Source organism: Lycorma delicatula, chromosome 6 (assembly GCF_047948215.1).
Source record: "Lycorma delicatula isolate Av1 chromosome 6, ASM4794821v1, whole genome shotgun sequence".
Lineage (NCBI taxonomy): Eukaryota > Metazoa > Arthropoda > Insecta > Hemiptera > Fulgoridae > Lycorma > Lycorma delicatula.
The window spans coordinates 79,180,265-79,202,510 of NC_134460.1; the positions used below are offsets into that span (position 1 = coordinate 79,180,265).

General features: G+C 30.8%; 1 protein-coding gene across 1 annotated transcript in view; it reads left to right on the plus strand.

Annotated features, from left to right (window-relative positions):
* ft (cadherin-related tumor suppressor fat) overlaps positions 1 to 20,807 on the plus strand; it is an 817,460-nt gene extending 796,653 nt beyond the window's left edge. Inside the window, exons 17-19 of the mRNA XM_075367925.1 lie at positions 1,584 to 1,828; positions 16,248 to 16,549; positions 19,284 to 20,807. Of these exons, the coding sequence (XP_075224040.1) occupies positions 1,584 to 1,828; positions 16,248 to 16,549; positions 19,284 to 20,129 (1,393 nt within the window). The 3' untranslated portion in view covers positions 20,130 to 20,807. The remainder of the gene's footprint in view (positions 1 to 1,583; positions 1,829 to 16,247; positions 16,550 to 19,283) is intronic.
* The last annotated feature ends 1,439 nt before the right edge of the window (positions 20,808 to 22,246 follow it).

Genomic DNA, 22,246 nt, shown 5'->3' on the forward strand with positions numbered 1-22,246 from the left:
CCTTAGATTTAAACAAATTACACTTCAAAAAAAATTAAGGGAAAATATAGTTAAAATAAATAAAATTTATAACTTTGCATGGCCATACCTGTGTTAGAATGATTTTACTGATACTTTTCTTTTATAAATAGCCTCAGGCACATACCGAATTAATGTCTAACAGTAATTGGCTAGCATGTTAGTATTCCATTTCCCTTTATAATGGCTTTTCATCATTGAAATGTCTTGATGAAAAGTTCACAGTGTTTGTCACTTACGTCGCCGAGGTTGTCTGGGAAAAAATTCAGATGTGAGTGAAGAAAATGTATTTTCAAAGATATATTACATCCTATAACTCTGTATGAAGTAAGAAGTTGATTAACAACAATATTGTAGTAATTGTCCGATTTTTGTTTGCCAAGAAAGGTTTTGCAAAAGTCTTTAAATGAAGCCCAAGCTGCACTTTCTACATTTTTTAATATTGAGTTAAATACATCATCTTTGACCAATTCTATTATTTGAGAACCAACAAATATTCCTTCTCTAATTTTTCCTTCACTTGCATTCGGAAATTTCTGCCTGATGTACAAAAATCTGGGACTATACTTCATTGCTTTTACAAAAATTTTCATTAGTCCTAGCTTGATATGTGAGGGGGTAAAAATATTTTTTTTGGGTTCAACTAAGGGCTCATGAATAATATTTTTCCCATTTGTAGTTAAGTTGTCTTGTTTCTTCCACTCTTTGGTAATATAATGTTTATCCCTAGCTGTCCCATTCGCAAAAAAAAAACGTCTACTTAGTGTAGCCTAACTGCATGCCTAATAAAATAGTTATAGCTTTCAAATCACCACATATGTTCCAGCTATGTTTTTTATAATTTATTTTTTCAAGAACGTCTTTCATCACATCATATGTCTCTTTCAAACCATAAGCAATTGGTATCGAAGGATATTTGTTACCATTGTGTAGTAGAACCACTTTTAAACTATACTTAGAAAAATCTATGAAAAGGCGCTAATCCTCAGGTTTATGAACTTGTCCTAAGTGCAACATAAACTCATCAATATTTATCCAATAAACCAAATTATTTCCATCAATAAAGTACTGAGAAAGTTCTTTTTGTCGGCTTCGAAAGCCTGAAATTTTGTATATTTTTTGAAGTAAATTCCAACCTTGCAGTCTTGATTCTAACAGTTCAGCTAGATTTTTTGATAAATTTAAATCCCTAACCAAGTCATTTAATTCACCTTGTGATATAAGATGTGACTTATTGGAAGATAATTCAAAATCATTATTGTCATCTTCAGTACTGCCTGATTCTTCATCACTGCTTTCGAAACATACATTCACAGGTGGCTGAGAAACTGGAATAATGTCACTGTGAGGTACAGGCCTGATTGTAGATTGCAATGAAGAATATTTTACAGTATATAAATTTGTTTTGAAATTAAGTTACATCATTGAAAAGCATTAAATATCTGATACATAAGTTGTTCCATTCTTCATTTCATTATATGTATATAAGTTTACTTATTTTAGAATTTTTTGTGAAACTTTTATTTTCTTACAATTACTGATTATTTTATTTTCATTATTTTTAGATTTAAAGAATCAGAATCTGTTGGTTCTGAACATCAGCGACCACAGAGACCTGATATTATAGAAAGGGAGGTAGTCGGTAAATCACCTCCGCCAAGAGATGAGCATCACCCTCCGCTACCTCTGCATCATTCACATGATCAACCTTCTGTAGTGGGAGTTGATTCAGAGATGCCAGAGCATTACGATTTAGAGAATGCTTCATCGATTGCTCCATCTGATATCGACATAGTTTATCACTATAAAGGTATTATCAGTGTGTAATTTTATTATTATTATACCATTTTAATATAAAATAAACTTAAAAGTTATATTTTTTAACTGAATCAAAATAACTGATATTTCTCAATAATTCAATTATTAACTGATATTTCACTTTTTTGATACGCATCATGTCAAAAATGTGCTTGTAAACAGCAATTGGGAAACTTTCCCTAAACCCAGTGCAGTTAGTATGGATTTTTCAGTTATTTTTTTAATTTTATATTTCTCTATTAATTAGGTACTAAGCATAACACCTGCTTATATTTCTGACTGAAAATGATGTAATCCAGATATCGATGTTCTTTGGCATAGTGCCTATTTTCATTCAGGTTAAACATTAAAATCATATTAATAAATAATATATTATTAAAAATATTATTTTGGAAAAAGATGAATAATCAAAGGTAGTTGAATCCAGATGTGAGTCTGGATTCCAAGGACGCATCGTCCTTGGTCCCAAAAAATTAATATTTTTAAAACATGATAAATAGAGCAATAAAATACATAAACAATAAACAGAAATTGTATAATGAAATAAATAATATAAAAAATATAGCTATAAAAAATGGAAGTCATTTGTCGCTGATTGATAATATAAATAAAAAATATAATCCAGAACGTTTTGAAACACAAACTTACTACATTAATACTTATAAATAAAAATAAAAATAGTGAAAATATTTATATAAAGTACTATTATATAAATAAAACTATAGAAAACTTGGTTGACGCATATAATGATAAAAAATATAAGCCTGCTTATAAACCTGACAATCATATAATAAAACATTTAAAATATTATAATAATAAAAAAGTAAAAAATAAATATAATTCTTCCAGTATTTATAAAATAAAATGTAACAATTACGAAAAAATATATATATAGATATATTAGAAAAACAAATGTCCCCATTATTATTAAAATTATTTAAGTTGGCATACAAAGATAGATAAATTAATAGTTATTGCAATACTTTTTCATTCTCGTGACTGAACAAATATTGGTTCTGACTTTTAAAATGTTTTTAAATTTTATTAATGACAATTGTTACTAAATAAAAATAAAAAGATAAAATTTAATGTGTAAATGTAAACAGATGAAGAATTATTAAAAAATATCACTGAAGATGGGCTTGGGCTCAAAAACATTTTGAACATAAAAAAGTAAAGTAAGAGTGTTTTCTAATTCTGTATTTTGCAGAGGCTGAAAAAATATTGCATTATGTATAATATATATATTTTTATATTATGTAGAATAAATATAGCTTAATTGTTTGTTTAACATGCGCATGCTTTAAATACTCTTATAAATAAACTACACTCTTAACAGTTTGAATAATTCAGGTTGAAATAGATTTTCTGTAACAGAAATTCATTGTTACGCAACAAATCTATAATGATAGCTTTCAATGCATGAGTGTGAAGTAAGTTGTGACGCGAGCCTTGGCAAGTATCGTAAACTTCACAATAGTGCATTAATGGTCTATAGAGAGTTGCATACTGTATTTTTTCTATGACTGAAAAAATATTGTTACTATTGATTTAAATCAATGATAAAATATCTTGTTTATGAAATATGTTTATTAATTTTTTCAAAAGTACATTAAGCAATACATTTCTGTTGCAATAGGTTTTTAGTGATAAGTTCTGCCTTTTCTTTAATATCGATCAGTGTAAAAGACATTTCTTCCTCAGAATCGGACATAACTACAAAATGGTAAACAGTTTAATATAAAAACTTACTATCTGTTGGTGTATTATGACACAGATTTCTATTATGATATAGGTGTTCAAACCAATCAAAAAACCTGTTCTTCTCAAACACTGACCAATCAGAAGCAGGTATTGTTTGATGTAGCAACTGTCTTTTTAATTTGATTTAAATCTGATTTAATAGTTAGCAAGCACAGGTTAATTTGAAAGTACACCAATTAAACAACAATACCTTCTTCTGATTGGTCAGTGGTTGAAAAGAGCAGGTTTTTAGATTGGTTAAATCCCTGCATCATAATAGAAACCTCTGTCATAATGATCTTCATTTTAATATATGTTCCATCCACATAATTCGAATGCTATAGTACAGCCACAGAAAAAATATAATAAAAATCATAATAATTTATTTTTATTATTTAATCAAGTTTGTCTTAAATAATTTTTTTTATAAGAATTATAATTCGATTTAAATTAGAACAAAGAAATACTAAAAAAGATTAGCATGGGCAGCTTATATACATAGAACTATTATGCTGATTTAGTACATACAAAAACCTTAAATTAGGTCCCATTGGTACCAAACATTTGTCACCATGATTTAGTGCTTAGAAATCAAAAAACTGTCTTTAAGAACAACTACTGCATTTTTTCTTATTACCTAATTAATATAGATAGAAATTTTCTTGGATAAACTTAGCACAATCTGTAATAATGTTATATAGAATTAATCATGAAAGAAAAGAATTATTTTCTTTGAAGAGCTGTCATACCAAATATTTTATGGAAACATTTAATTTTAAAAGGTCATATTAAAACTTATTATATAACTTAAATTTTATAATTTAATTTTAAAATTTTGAATTCATTTTGAAGTTAATTTTTTATTATTTCATACTACTTTGTGGATTACCACAGTATAGCATGGAGGAACTCAATGAATAGGTGGCGCAACCAGTCTTGATGCTTGGTGCCACGGCAGCAACAGCCATTGTTCGAATCATTCTCCTATCCTTGTAGCATAACATTTCCATCATTGTCTAACAGAGAATGGGCCTTTGTAAGATGTATTGTGATGTTAGTATTGGATCGTAGAACAAATTTTTTGTGTAATTTTAATCACCTCAATGTATAACTGATATTTAAAAAATTATTACATTTTTAAATTAATTTGATTTAATTATATATGCATATATACGTATGTCAAACACATAGACAGTAAACTTTTCCCTGTTTGCTTTTACCCATTCATACAACTGTGGTTTCAGCATCAATGGAGATTGAGAAACAAAATACTTCTGCAACCACTTTATCATATCTTCTTTTGTTGAATTAAAAATTGGTGATTTTTCTAAAATGCCAGTGTGATAGGGTGCATAGTCAGAAGTTACCACAGAATCATCTAGAAGCTTGAAATTAATATCTCTCCTGTCCATTTTAAGTAATTTTCTGCCTTCATTTGACCTCTTTAATAAATTTAATAAAATAATTCTTTAATAAAATAAATTTTGGCCACTTTTTAAAGTTACTTGCCAATTTATTAAGGTGTTTGGTATGAAACACATTTCTCCTCCGGCATACACTATAATAATTTTGTTGGCTTTTGAAGTAGGAACTTTCAGCCAATCACCTAAATTACTACACCACGATTTTTTGAAGTGTAAGAAGGTAATATATATGACTCGTTAATGTACACTACCTGCCGATTTTCAGTTCTAAATTTTTTACAGTACTAAGATATTGTATATGCTTAAATCTTATGTCACATCACTCAGTGAGAACCTTCCTGTTATTTTCAGTTTTTCTCCACCTAAAGCCCAATTCTTTTATTAATTTTTTTCTAAAACTATTTTCCTGAATAACCACTGGCATTTTGGGCGCTAACATTATCTTTTTCAGTGTCGGCAGTTGTTTATAAATTTTGTAAAATTCATTTATAGTCCATCTCACTATACCCTTGTTAGTTATATATTTACTTTGCAGGCTTTTCAAGAGGTATTTTATTGGAGTAGAGAAAGAAATCTTCGCTGGATTTTTGGCTAATTTTCCTAGCAACCACTTTTTCTCTTTTCTAACTATTTGGACTTGGGATTGTGTCCTCATGCTGTTCTTACTTCACATTTTTTAATGTGACTCAAGTGTTTATCTTGCTTTTCCAACTTCAGAAATCGACCACCATTTTGTTTTATAAACTCATATATACTATTTTCTAGGCCTGCCATTTTTGTTTTTTGCTTTTTACAATAAAATTAACTTCACTCAATTATAAGACACTGAAATACAGCCAATTATAAAATCTGATTACTTTTCTCAAAACTAATAAAAACAAAACAGAATTTACACAAATACTCTTATAGGATTAACAAATAGAGGATAAATGTTTAATTGGATTATACTCAAGCATTCAATAACGTAGGCTTATGGGTAATTATATATTTTTACATTGGCCTGGCTGTATTTGGAAAATATGAGCACATAGCAAAAAATATAGCAATGTTGTTTCTTGATATGATTCTAAAAAGGTGACTCATTTCCTGAGTTACAATACTAGTCTTGTCAGTGTTTATTTTTACAATAAATATAATCACAATAGATTGTAAACTATATATATATAAACAAAATATTACTTCAGAAAGGACTGAGAAAAAGCTTAACCTGAACACTTCTTCAGCCATAAATTTATTATTATAAACATAAGAGAAAGTGTCCTCACATTGGTCTATGTACAGACCACTTCAAGTGTTGACTGGCTGTACAAGTTCTAACATCAAGATTTACCTCAACATGAAAAAAAAGTGATGAAAAGTAGGTGTCCATTCCACAGAGATTAGAGCATTTTTACCCAGTTGGAAACACTAATAACTGTTTTAATTTTGTTTTGTCTAATATTTTACAACTTGCTTTTCCTCCATATAGTAAAGAGCTGCTCGAAAATGGTTCTTAAAATAATACCATCCATCTAACAAAATAATAAACAAACTGATCCCATCAGAGGATAACAATATTTGTAAACATTGAGATTAAAAATAAAGATGATTATAGATCACCTTACAGTTGATCAGTTCTGATCAGTTACTGTATATTTGTTGATACTGACATTTTTAATTTATGAAATTAATGGACCCTACCATTTAAATTACACGGTCAACCAAAAAAAAATAATAATAATAATTTGGAACTGAGATAAAAGTATGTGAATTAGAATGTATTTTTTATGCAGAATCTTAAAATGTAATCAGTTTTTCATCATCACCCTCAGATTTTTAATTATGACCCTTTAAAATATTGAGAAACTTCTTAAATAATAGAATATTTTGTATATTTTTATTCAAAATAATAATAATAATAATTACAATTAAAATTCTTGCCTTTATTTTACGGACACTTACATTTATCTTAATTTCTTTTTTCTTATTTTCCATTTGTGTTCAATGAAATCTTCTCTTTTTGTTATCCTGCAGTAGTCACTCATCATAGATTCATCCCATCTGCCTTGATAATGTTGTTCCATCTGCAGTATGTCTTGGTGGAACCTTTCTCCTTTTGCATCGCTGATGTCACCCAAATTTAAAGGGAAAAAGTCCAAATGAGAATGTAAAAATTGAATCTTCAATGATATTCTGCAGCCTAACTTTTTGTAGTTCACTAAGAGTTAATTTTTAAGATGATCATGGTTTTCAGCTTTTTTTTCCAAGAAAACCAGTAACAACATCTTTGAATGACTTGCATGCTGCTAGTTCTTTAGGATATAGTTTGCTGTCAGATATACTTTCACAAATTAATTTTCTTATTTGTGGCGCAATGAATATTCCCTCTTTTTATTTGGCTTTACTTAATTGTGAAAAAACTTAATTAAACATTAACTAAAACTTAGCTAAATATTTAAAGCCGTCTCCATCTTTATCTGATGCTTTTACAAAATTCTTCAGGCCTACTTTTATGTGTAGAGGTGGTAAAATAATACATTTTGCTTCGACAAGGGTAATATTGACAACATTCTCCTTTCCTGGAGTACACTGATTTCTTTTTGGCTTTAATTGTGTATTGTTACCTGTAGCCTGACTATCCCACAAACACAAGAAACACATATATTTTGTAAAGCCACTCTGGAGACCGAGAAGAAGCCCTATTACTTTTAGGTCAGCAATGATTTACCATGAGTGTTCATCATACTTAATAATAACTTTTTAAATTTTTGACATACTTTCATGTTTCTTTCATTTCTACAGCATGTGCTACTGGTACAGAAGAAAACTTATTCGAGTTACGCAACAACACTCCCTTTAAGCTTCTTTTTGATGAGTTTATAAATAAATGCCAATCATGAATCATATTCAATGTCCAGTTCAGACATTAACCCTTAATCTCATGGCAGAAACAAATTAACCATCTCTTCTAAAGTATTTCAGTAAATTTTCATTTCAATTTCTATATACTGAAATTTTAGTATCCTCGTTTAATAAATTCCATTCTTTAAGATGTGAACCTAGGAGTTCTTCATGTTGTTTCAACAAATACAAGTCATGAATTAGGTTGCTCAGTTCTGCTTGTGTGATGAAGTGAGGTTCAGTATTTGATTCTTCTGGAATGTAATTAATATCAATTGAAGTTGAGGATTCAAAAATAGCAGTCATCATAATGGTTAATAGGCTCTTGCCAAATCATAGGTGCACCAAAAGGCAAATGCTCTTTTTTTCCTTTTAACCACTGAGTTAGTTTAATGTAGCACTTGATGCATACTATTTATGGAGCCCAGCATTTATCTTGGTTTCCCAAGGGACAGTCAAAATAATTTTTGTAAGCAGTTTTCAACAAATTTGACATCGGTTTTCGTTAACTTTTAGTGGTGAATTCTCCACAAATGTAACAAAATAATTTAGAAAATTTTTACAAGTCTGATTTTTATTCATTGTAAAGTTCAAAATATTTTAATGAATGAAAGTAAACTAAAATATTACAGTAATACTTACTTAATTATAAAAATAATTAAGTTTTAATTTAGAAATACTTAAAGTACTTCATAAAATTGTTTTACCGTGGAGTGCAATAAAACGCAGTGCAAAACACACACACAAAACTTAACAAATCTTGATGTTCATTAAAGTAATACCAAACGTTGTTCTGACATAAAAATCTTTTCACTAAATTTATGGCATCACTTATAAAACAATCTTTTTAATATGTGTATGATAAAATGACTACCACAACTAAACACAGCAAGTCATACAAAGAGCTGAACTCATACTGAAGAAAATTTCATCACGTTGAATTACTCATTACTTCACTCACTGACATGTTTATACATGTCTAGCTTGATATGAAATGACATCATTCATCAAATATAGGTTTACAGCTTGCATCACAATATAAATCAGATGTGAATAAGCAAACATACAGAGTACTAACTCATTTGTATTGTTTGTTCCACAGATGATGGAACAAATAAATTTAAGGGGCTGTAAGTTAAGAACATTACATGATGAGTTGTTTCGGAATACTTATTCAGATTCAGCATATAAAATTTTCTATAGAACACCTACTCCCTTTTCAGTTCAAAATTTTATGTTGACCAGTGTTATTCAAAAAAATATGGACACATTTGATTGAAACATTTTTAAATCTACCTTCAACCAGGTTGACTATAAATTCTACACGACAAACTGAAACATTAAAACACCATCAGAGATGTTTGTGAAGGATTCAATAATTCACAGAACTAATAATTCTGCAACATGATAATGCTCGGCTGTACACATTTTATGCAACCTCTGAGGCTCTGTGAAGTTGAAATATTAACCTATTGCACCCACTCCATACTCACCACGTTTGGGCCACTGTGATTTTCAATTCTTTCTCGAATTAGACAGTTCTTAAGGTATTAATTTCATGACAGATAATGAAATAAAGGACACAGTACAGTTGTGGATCAAGAAAAAATTTCATTCTTCATTAGTGACAAAGTATTAAAAAAGTTATTATTTAAGCTAAAATGTTCAAATTATTCTTCAACTTCTCCTGCTATTGGGATGTAGATATATATGTATCCTAAGATGCTATATATATATATATATATATATATATATATATGAATGTGTGTGTGTGTGTGTGCATGCATGTGCGCACACACACATAACATTCTCTCAGGTAAAAACAATCAGACTAAGCAAGAAAAATTATTTAGGTGATTAAATAATGCTCTCATTTTATAATTTGGAATTTAATAAATTCATTAGCAATAAACCATTTTAAGCAAAAAACAAGCTGTCATTTGGAAAATATGACTGGCCTGCTGCTTGATAGTTTAAATGAATGGTTGTTGTTTTATAAATTATAATTAAAATTTTGCCCCAATACTTTTTTTATAGTTCCATTTACATAAATAAACTAAGTAGTTTGCATCATTTATATCAATGTGACATATTTATTTATATTGTTACCATTGGTGGTTATTTAGTCATTCATTTTACATAAATTATATTAAAAAGTGCATTTAATAAATTATATTAATAACGCCTGAATATTTATTATGCATAAAATAATTTTTATGCACCACACAAATATCATTTCAATTTCTTCTGTTCTGATTTTCCATCTTTCTTCTCCAAAATGCTTTCTTTCTTTCACTATGCTATGTTTTTTGCTCTTTTGTCCAGCACATGTACTCTCTTTTCTTTTTTGCATTCACTAGAAGCTTTATTCTGAGGATTTTTTTCTACTTTGTCAGTCTTTTATTTCTATATTTGCTTTATTTAGGTCTTTATTTACTAGTGTTATGTGTTTGGGCGGAATTTTTATATTTCAAAAAATATTCTTGAATCTATCTGAATCGATTCAAATCGTATGTCCCACAAAATTTAGTCTTCTTTTTGGGATTGTAAAAAAGTTCAAACTTCAAAAGTTTCATCTTTTTATCTTTACCTTTTTTAAATTTCTTTATTTGACTTCATTCTGTATCCATCTTTCATTTTTCTTGGGCCATGGTTCAATTTCTCAAAAACTATTTTTCTGCTTTCAAACACCTTCCTAATGAACCATAATACCACACACTTCACACAACATACCACCAACAAGTATACTGTCACATATATTTTCTTGGAATTTTACAATAAAATAAATAATATTTTATTTATAAAAGGCATAACAGTATCCACCTGCAACTATAATAATCTAATACACTATCAAGTATAAAAGGGGTCAGTTGAGTTACTATGTAAAAGTAATGATGTTCTCCGATATAGTTCTTATCATTGCATATAAATAATGCTACACATTGCAATCAGTATTTAACAGAATGAAGGTTTCACTCCTCACTTTTACTAATAAAACTATCAGAAAATATTTGTTATTTTTGAGAATGGCCGTATAAAAATTTTATTCTCTAATAAAAAATATTCAGTTTATTTTAAATATTTAATAAGAAACCTCATTTCTTATAAAAATAATTCAGTAGTGTGTGTGTGTGTGTGTGTATGTGTGTGCATACCTTTATATATGTATAACCTGACATACCTCTGCCTCTGTAATTTCATCAGATAAAACATCAGAGCGAAAAGAGCCGCAACTTCCTCTCAGACTCACAGATGATATGAGGTTTCATTAGTCACAACATCATCTGGCAATAAATTACTCAGTAGAATATTTAAAATCTCAGCTTTATTAGAAACAACACCCTATTAGGTCAAGAAAGCTGATAAAAGAACATTTTTCTTATGCTTATGCCCTAGTACTCTATACATAACACCCCAAGAATCCTGTTTCCTTGCTCTCTAATAAAAGAATACCAAGAAATCCTTTTTGATGTCCTGACCTAATAAAAATATTCAAACCTTTGCCTTCAGTAATCATCTACCAAAACCACTTGCTATTCAGGATCACTCTCCCACTGAGCAGCTCTCCTGTGATGGTTCACGGAGTGTTTCAACAAAGATAACACTCTCTATTCCACTAAGGGACAATTTTCTCTCACCCCAAACTACTGGGAATTGAATTCTCAGTGGCATTGATGAAAGCCAGAGAAAATCTTTCTGCCAGGTCTTCCAGCTGAATATCATTCAAACTTTAATCTAAGACACAGAGTCTAGCAGAGAGAATATTAATAAATTTAGGCCAGTCTGCCTTCCTGTACATGAAGCCCCTGCCAAACAGTAACATTGCAACTATAAGCATCTAATAACTCACTAACTAACTTAAAGGTAATTAATCGATGATCACTAGAACAATCAACAACAGGCCAAACATCAACCCGTCCAGAAATATTCTTATCAACAGTAATATCAGTATTTGTTCTACCAAATAATCTCCTTCCATCTACCATCCCAGCATATGTTGATAACTCACTGAAAACATTAAAGACCTCTAATCTATACTGCACAGCAAAGCCTTCAACTAATTCACCTCTATCATCTGTGACTTCACTATGCCAAAGAAGCAACTTATAATTTACATAGCACGTAGCACTATAGGACAGTTACCAACAAGACCAAGAATTCTATCCCACTTTAACAAATATTCCTCATTGGGATCTCTATAATAAAAGTACGAGGTTTGATAAAAAATTATGCTGAATTTTAGTTTTTCTCAGAAAATCTTTATTTATTCATCAATATTGATTTTGTCACCTTCAAAGTACTCTCCTGCAGATATAATACATTTCTGCCAATTCTTTTTCCATTCTTTGGAGCGCCTCTGGAACACAATTTTCAATATGTCATTTAGCTCCTTCAGCAATTCTGTCTTTATCTCTTCAATATTAGCAAAACCTCTTCCTTTCGTGGTTCTTTTCAGCTTGAGGAATAGGAAGAAGTCTAAGGGGGCAATGATTGGCGAGTATAGAGGCTGAGAAATCAAAATGGTGTTGTTTTTGACGAAAGATTCATGAACAAGCAGTGAAGAGTGAGCAAGTGCATTATTATGGTGTAACTGTCATGAATTGTTTCGCAAAAAATTTGGACATTTACTTCGGATTGCTTCTCACAAACAGCACAGAACTTTAGGTAGTACTTCTTATTGACCATATGACCTGGTGCCAGGAACTCATGATAAACTAAGCTAATCGAAGGACACAGTGATCAGAACCTTTTCACATTCTATTAAACTTGATTAGCTTTTTTCTGTCTTGGCTCTTCAGAAGGCTCACTGGGAAGGTTAAGTCTTAGTTTCAACATCATACCCATACAACCATGTTTCATCACCAGTTATGATCCATTTGAGCAGTTCTGGATTGTCATTCACTTCATTCAGCAACTCCTGGGCAATCTTCATTCGGCATTGCTTTTAATTTAAATTAAACAATTTTGGAATAAATTTTGCTGCCACACATTTCATGACCAAAACATCCGAAAAGATTGCTTGGCATGAGCCAAACAATAGCCAACATCATCAGAACCTCTCTGATAGTGATTCAGCGATTGTCCATAATCATTTTCTTCACTTTTTCGACATTGACACTGGTTGTTGATGTGCTGGGACATCCAGGGTGCTCATCATCTTCTTTATATTACGGCCCTCTCAGACACGTTTGTACCCCTTATAAATGCTTGTTTTATTCATAGAAGAATTTCCGAGAGTAACATTCAACATTTCCAATGCAGTGTTGCACTTTATTACATTCTTAAAGCAATATTTAATTGACATTCTTTGTTTCATTTTTTCCACAAGTTAAAAAGCACTGACCATATGAAAACATGTTTAGCCTTCAAAAGCCAATAGTAAACTAAGCATCCAATATGGCTACCAATGTAAATATATGTTAGGGACAAGTGTACCAACACAACAAAAGAAAAGTTGTGAGAATTGGATTTACACAACATGGAGAATTTAAAGATTCTGCTTATTTTTTTATCAAACCTAGTACAAACTAATAATACAGAAACCAAGACCATAAGTAACAATTTAACAGCAATTTGATGATTATCAGAAACCTGCCTCAAAAAGACTCCCTACTAATGTACTCCTCCATAGAACTGCAGACATACTGTTGTTACTTCCAGTATAACATTTTTATCAACTATTAAAGCCTGACAGATTGTCCTGTACCATATATGGATGTTGCAGAAGAATTATTTCAAGAAACCCCTTCAACAGTTTCACATAACTCGCTTTGAGCAATGTAAGCACCTTGAGAATTTATCTGTCCAAACAAACTTAATCGTGTAATAAATTAAAATACATCTCAACAACTCTCAAATAATGACCTTAATCCTTACTATTGACTGAGTTCTTGCAGTCTTGTGCAAACTTCTGCAATTTATATTAGTAGGAGCTTCAGACTTTTTAGGACACTCTTCACACTTGTGACCCTCATCAGCACAATGCATGCAGAATGAAGCATATTGACAAAAGTTTGCCTTATGACCAAATCTACATTTAAAATATCTCTAAACATCTGTTTATTCTTTGATTCTACAAGAAGAGAAATCCATAAACAACCTACCATCAGCAACAAACTTGTTAAAGTTGGTACTACACCCAACTTCAAATACACCGTAATTCCTTTGGGCATCACATCTACCAGTTTTGAACAAAAACCTCTACTCAAACTTGAATGTTGCCTCATTCAAGTTGGTGTTTGCTCCTGTATGAGATAAAATCTCCTCCTCAGAGAGGTGACAATCTATATCAATTACTCGAGGCCTTTTACATTTATGGTCCACCTTGACCACCAACCTTTTACTAATGACAGATTCTAAATTGACTCCTATTTGTTTCCTAGTATCCTTTATGTTTCTAATTCTCAAATTTGACCTCTTGTCCAGAAGGGGTAATCTGAAATTCTTCTCTAATTTCTTTAATTGATTTTTATGGAGCCCTCCTTCCTGTTTAGGAAGATGATCTCTGGCTGCTTGCAGCCTAACCTGGCCTCCCGCTTGTCTTTAAGTACCTCAGCATAGCGTTTCTACTCCATCCTAATAGGCATAGGCACTGGTACAAGAATAGAAACTACCACTTTAGATATAATATTTTTGACTTCTGTTGGCTTAGAGGCAAGTGTCTCAAATCCATTTGGCAATGCAGAGAACATTGCCTCAAACTCATTAAGCATCAGGATCACTTATCCGTGAACCCCTGCAGAGGGACAGAAATACCAGCCTTGCTCCCAGCCATAATGAAGTCACTAACCAGACTACTTTTAGATACCTGGGTGGACATACCTGCCTGACTAGCTTGGTTGTTGTCATCGGAGGAGAAGACTGAAACGTCTTCCACATTCCTCCTGACTCTTCATTTCTAACTTGCCTGCATTTTTCCTCAGATGACTATCCAGACTTTACAATCAACATCTTCACCAATGCTTTCTTAAGTAAATAAGACAAGCTAATCTATCTACTTAGTCACTGATATCTATTACTTTGTTGTTTGGATAAGCCCACAAATGTGATAACTGGCCACAGCAAGCTACAGGCAGCTAGAGGCTGATTGTCCTCCTGTCTCTCTTTGTACCTCTAAGCTGTTGCTGGATCATTTAGACAAGTGCAAGTAATTATGAAAACACTGATTATGGTCCCTGCTCTGAAAAGAGTGCAAGCAGGACTAGGGCGAACGCTTATTACTGGGTACTTACAACCAGCAGTTGTTGTTGCTACTTTGTCACCATATTCCTTGTAGAACAAAAACTCATCACTTTACAAGGCCCCATATAAGGCACATGCATGTCTACTTTAATCAAACACAAGGTACCGAGTAGGATGATATGCACTCTGAAGATCAGAAGAAGGATTAAAGTTTCAATATTCATACAAAATATTTTTATTACATACCTATTCTTTTTATCATTTAAAATGAATAGTAGATTGTTATGGTAAAAAGTTTTTTATTTTTTGAAAGTATATGTTTGGAGCAAAGCTTTTATGGAAGTCAAACTTGGACAATCAGAGTACCTGAGTAAAAAATATAAGAAGCTTTTGAAATGTGATGCTAGAGGAGACTTTTAAAAATCAGATGGTTGGATAAAGTTACAAATGAAGAGGCGTTGCGGCAAATTGATGAAGAAATAAGCATTTGGAAAAATATAGCTAAAAGAAGAAACAGACTTATAGGCCACATCTTATGGCACCCTGGAATAGTCGCTTTGATATGGGAGGGACAGGTAGATGGGAAAAATTGTGCAGGCAGGTAACGTTTGGAATATGTAAAATAAATTGTTATGGATCTAGGATGTGGGGCTAAATAAGCAATCTTGGAGAGTTGCATTAAACCAATCAAATGGCTGAAAACAAAAAAAAAACTTATTTTTTTTGACTTGATATTGCCATATAAGCTTGAAGCTCAAGTATGGATATGATATGGAAATGGAATTTTGTAGCATACGAAAAATGACATGACTGAGCAAGATTTGAACTTGGGACCTTCGGATGTAAAGCCAAGGCACTACCACTCCGCCATGGAGATTGACATTTTTTATAAAGCATTGCTGTTTAAATAAATCTGTGTTTAACAGTGAAAAAAATTAATTTATGGAAAAGTTTGTTACATTGTTAGATATAATTATGACTTCCACTATTTCAACAATCCAAAATATGTTGAACAGCCAGCAGATTTTTTTTTGGTGATGTGAGTGTATTCTGTTTTTTTATTATTTGACTATTAGCTTACACAAAAATAGCAATTGTTGTTATCTTAACATGTTTTATGGCATTATATTGTTAAATATTGTATGATAAACAGTGAAAAATAATATATTTTAATTTTTTTAGGTTATAGAGAAGGTGGAAACCTGCGAAAGTACAAAGCTACACCTCCTCACCTCCCCCCACCGGGTGCGCCTGTATACCACAAACACCAGGCCGCCTCTGCGCAGCATCAGCAACATAGACATTCTCCCCACCACGGCTCTGGCTTTCCTCCTCACTCTAGAGATTCGCCACGTCCTCCACCCCCTGTCACTCGTGTAGACTCCCCCAACAAAATTAACCTACAGCACCAAAGTACACCACTCGCTAGGCTCAGTCCCAGTAGTGAGCTATCACAGAACATACCTAGGATATTGACACTGCAGGTAAGGAGTAATTTTATGTTTATAGTTTTATAATATGGAGAATAATATTTTTTCCTTATGTGTTTTACATTGACCTGTGTATCAGATACCATTATTTTTTAGAAAGATAGTTTTTGTTCAGTAATGGCAAAATTAATTCAAAGAAAGATTATTTTATAAATTACGTTTTTATAAGTAAGCAAATAAAAATATATAATTTTAGCACTGAATACATCCTCAAATTTATAAACCTACTAACACTGTTAAGGATGGATTGAAACTGTGACAGAGTTTTTCATATGTTAGCTGTGCTATACTCCCTATACTATACTATATGCTAGTATGCTATACTATATACTTTCTATGCTAGCTGTGAGCAAAAAGCATTATGCATTGAATGTGGTTATGCTCACAACCTCATATTTAGTCTCATAATAGGTAAATTATGAATGTGTAGCATTCATCTAATTTTTTGTACATCCCTGAAAGTGCTTTTTGTTTCACAATTTTTCACTAGGGTGCTACTCATACCAACTACTTACAGTGTAGCAGCCTTTGCTTACAGGTTTGTTATCTGTGGAATCATTGAAATAATACACGTTCTAAGCTTATTATGGAGGAAATTGTTTTATCATGAGGAACATATTAGTATTTTTGTGTATTTTTTTTACTTTGTTTTATCTTGTTTTGTAGAGTTTTAATGTTATTTAATTATTTCAAAATGTAGCAAATTTTTTTATACCTAAAACCAGGTTTGTTTTATAATGTTTTTCTTACAGAGTAAGCAAAATTTACACAACCCTTATAAAAAACCATACTTGGAAACTAATATATGAAAAACTTTAAGTTTTAAAAAAGGAATGTTAGATAATTCCATAACTTAAAGTAATTATGGGAAAGTTATTTTGCAGCCACCCTAAAAGCAAATATCCAACTTCCTTGGATTAATGGATTCAGAATTGTGTGACTTTTCGCTCACCTGCACGTATATATATATATATATATATAATTACTATTATCTTTTACGATCAAAAAGGATCACTTTCATCAGTCCATCCAAGTCTCTTTGATGGGACTGTTTGGTCCTTGTGGTCAGTACTGTTTCATCATTTCCAATCTTTGTGCTCTTTCTAGTGTTGAAAATGTTCATCTTGTGAGTGTGAAGTGAGTGTTTTTGTTTTTGATTTTCTTGTTTAATTTTATCTTATTTGTGGTATATTCTGATGTAAAGCAATTTCCTTCAGATCCTTTCTTATTTCTCTGATCCATCTGTATCCTATCTTGGTGTTTTTCAATCCGAGATTGTACTATACTAGCTGTTTCAGAAATCTTGAATCTTGCATCCTCAAAGTCCAAAGAATCCTGGTCTCCTCTCACACATGGTGTCAGGATGGGTTCTAACTCTTTGTACATGACTTTGTTGATCACAGTCCACCACTGCTTTCTGGTACTTTTTATTTATACAGGTTCTTCCAATTCTTCTTTCGATTTTCTGGAGTCTGTCTGTTTTTGATTGTTCGTTCAGGTGGAAAAGTGTTCCTGCTGCATAAGTGGCTTCTGGTTTTATAAGTATGTTATAGTGTATTATTTTTGTTTTTATTGGTAAGCATTTTTTATTGTAACTATTCGAGATTAATTTTTGAGCTTTAGCTAGTTTGTTTCTTCTTTTCTGGGTTGAAGTTTTTTGTTTAGGTTGTTATTATTTCTTCAAGATATTTAAATCAGGTTATTATTTTGATTGTATTACTGTTTATGTTTACTTTTAATCATGCTGATTTTTGGGGCATAATATCTGTCATTGCGAATGATATTTTGAGGCAAATTCTATTTCCAATGTTTTGAAGTTCTAATATCTGTTCATTTATTTGTTAAATTTATGTAAAAATTAACTGTTTTATTAATTAATATTTAGTTTCAATTACTATTAATTTAATTTACTATTAAAATGTTAATATCGCTATTATGATTGCATTTTAATTTAGAAGTATATTTGTACATTACTTGAATAATGGTTTGATTAGCATAGATAACTGACATATTTTGCTGACCTTGATTTGTAATATATGTAGTACACTTATATACAATCTGCTCTAACTATTTGAATGAACAGTTTTACAGTTTGTGTGTGTGTGTGTGTGTGTGTGTGTGTGTGTGTGTGTGTGTGTGTGTGTAAATTTGTTACATTGTAACAACAATAACAATATTATTTCCATCAAAGAAAAATCTTCCCATTAGAGACAGTATGTTGCTATCTCTAATCAACATTTGGTAGAAAAGAATTATGTTTTATTTCGTATTTAATCTCATGAGTTATCACAAATTATTTTTAAACAGCATCTATTTTATGCCTGTTTTCTTGATAGTGCAACTTCAAATGTCATTACTTCATTAAGATATTACATAAAATATTAGTATTTAAGTATACTTAAAAACATAGTTTTATCTGTTGTTTAAGTACTTATGTAAGTTTATCCACTGATCTGTTTTTTAACAGTCATTTTAAAATTGCGTTGTTGATGTTAAAAGGTAGGAAATTCTTTTATACTAAACAGTGCATTTTAAAATATGCATACTTAAATATAAATATATATATATATATATATATATATATATATTTAAGTATGTATACATATCTATGAATATTCTTGTGTATATATATTTTTTATTTTTACATGTTACTTTTAGTGAGGTGTTAATGTTATTTTTTTTTTTAATCACAAAAACAGTAAAATTAATGCATGTTATATGTTTCTAGGACATCAGTGGTAAGCCCTTGCAGACAGCACTTCTTGCAACCACATCATCTTCTGGAGGAGTTGGTAAAGACGTCCTTCACAGTAATAGTGAGAGAAGTTTAAATAGTCCCGTGATGAGTCAGCTCAGTGGGCAGAGTTCTTCAGCGAGTCGCAAAACACCTGGCACAAGCCAAGATGTTAGTAATGGTGGAATTCCTATGGGTTTGACAGCTGAGGAAATAAACAGACTTAATGCTCGACCGAGAACATCAAGTCTTGTCAGCACCCTTGATGCTGTTTCTAGTTCGAGCGGCAGAGGTGGTAATCAGACTGGTCGTGAACCACACCACATGCACCATAGCGCAGTTAATGGTGGTGATAATAATAGCTCAACGACAACAGATGAAAGTGGTAATGACTCGTTTACGTGTTCTGAAGTGGAGTACGACAATAGTAGTGTCACCGGGGAAAAATTAAGTGATGTTATTTTTACTAAGCTCAGTCAAGACGATGAACAGACTAGAACACGAACGAGTGAAAACGGTACACCAAATAAACCTCCACCCCCACCTACATCGTACGATGGGTTCGATTCATCATTTCGTGGCTCATTGAGCACACTTGTCCCATCTGACGATGACTTATCACATGTCGGTGGACCTTTGTACAGGCCTCAAAATGGTTCACCGTCTTCTATTCCAGCCTCTGTAAGTTGGGAATACCTTCTTAACTGGGGACCAAATTTTGAGAGCTTAATTGGTGTTTTTAATGACATCGCAGAACTTCCGGATTCGGTCAACGGAAGAGTACCATCATCACTTAGGCTACCAAATGGTGCTGCTAAACCATCAGAAGAATACGTCTGAGTGCGGTGAAGACATTAGAAAATTTTTTAATTCTTTCAGTACAATTGTGAGCTTATTACTCTTAGGATTTTTTTATTTCATTACTCAAAGACTGTAATAAATTATGTATGTCGAATTTTAGCTCTCGATAGTATTTTTTTCTTAGTGTTCACCGTTCAGGTCATACGGAATTTTGATCTGGACATAATCAGGGAATTTGTTACGATTTAGTCATTTTTTTTTTGTTTTTTTTTATAATAATATTTAATTTCATTCAGATCCTTTTGCCATTTTGTATTTGTACAGTTTTAAAAGACTAGAAACATATCTGTACAGTTTGAAACGTAACGCTTATATATTGCCATGTAGTGAATGTTTTATACAAACAGATGTAAATGAGTAGCAAATTTATTATGCTCAAAGACATTTTTTTTTATTTTTTGCCATAAACAAATGTAAATTGTAACTTAGTGGCAATAATATTGTAAATTAATAAATATAAAAAGCGATTTTGTAAATAGACAAAAGTAGGATAAGCATTGTTAAAATATTCAGAGTTGATTGATTGTGAAAATAGTGGACCTGTTATGTTAATATGATAGCCATATACAGTAGTGCCAAATATTGTTGTTTGTATTATTACTTGCGTGAGTGGAAGACTGAATGAATGTATGTATGTTTTGTAATAAAATCTGTGGACTCAGATCTAAAATACTGTTTTCTTCTTTTTTTTATCCCTATGTAAAAATTGACACATTTACTGTAATACTACGTGAAAACAACTCTAATTTAATAGAAAGTACAGATCAGTTTTTCTCGATTGAATCTATGCATAATATCTCTGGAAATTAATTGAAATCAATAGAAAAAATTATATCAGTAATTAAATATTATTTACCATTCACCTCTGTGCCAGATTTTTTATTTTCTTTATTTGGCTTTTTTCTGGGTGGAAAACGCTTTGGTGTTATCATTACCCAAATACGATGTATGTATGTGTTTCAAAAAACTAAATTTTAAAAATCCACAGTTAAAAATTAAATAAAAACGCCCAGAAAACAAAACATGAAATATAAATACAAAAATTAAAACAAAATAAAAACTTAAAGTAGAAAGTCAAAAAAAATTAAAATATTAAAAACAAAAAAATTAAACTAAAATGTTAAGACACAAAACATACAACTACTGTAAAAAAATTTAAAAGCATTATTAAAAAGTACGTAAAATATTAGTACCCCAGAGAAACAAAAACACCTGGTCCAAAACTTCTTTATTATTGTGTCAAATGATTCATGTTTTATGTTATCAATTTAGTACTGTAAAGCCAATGTGTTCTTGAGAACTGTTATTGCTTGACATGCACCAAATAGTTTAATTTTAAGGATCTGCTTAACAAGAATGTTAATTTTAATAATGTTGATGAAAAGTTAGTTTTTAAATTTTTATGAAAATTAGTTGTAATTTAAAATTTAATTTTTTAATTTGTCACTGAAGCTGCTTTTACATATAGATAATTATGTGTTAAGTAAGCTAATGCTCACCTAGTATCTGTCACAAGGCATAAATCGCATTAAAACAATTTTAGTTGTTTTAAAACAAAAAATATATCTAATGTATTGTTTCTAACAATCACAATTCATACTTAATAAATAACTATTATAATATGAAATGTTTTGTATCAGTTTTTTTTTTGTTTTTTGTTTATATCAGAAAGTTCTCTATTCTGATTTTACATTTCTTAAATAAAAATAATTTGAAAATCTTAACTGAAGCAAAATTTAATGGTGATATATCTCACAAAAGATTATAACCAAGAAGATGTTATACTTTACGGTTTAACATGATTATAACAGGAAATGCCTTTGTAGTTTAAAAAAGCCATTTAATTTAGTGTACCGGTGCCAAACAGAATAGTAAAGTTTTAGATTAGTGAAAAACTTAATAAGTAACCCCTAATCTATATAAAACAAGACTCAAATATGTAATAGCATAAATAAAACTATTTAACTGTTCAGAGATTGAAGATAATTAGACTTGCAGAATAATCTGTTCCATACATCCACACAAATTGACTATTAATCCCTTTGTATATGCTGTTGTTAACAAATAACATTTTTATATTTAAAATGTTCTCTAAT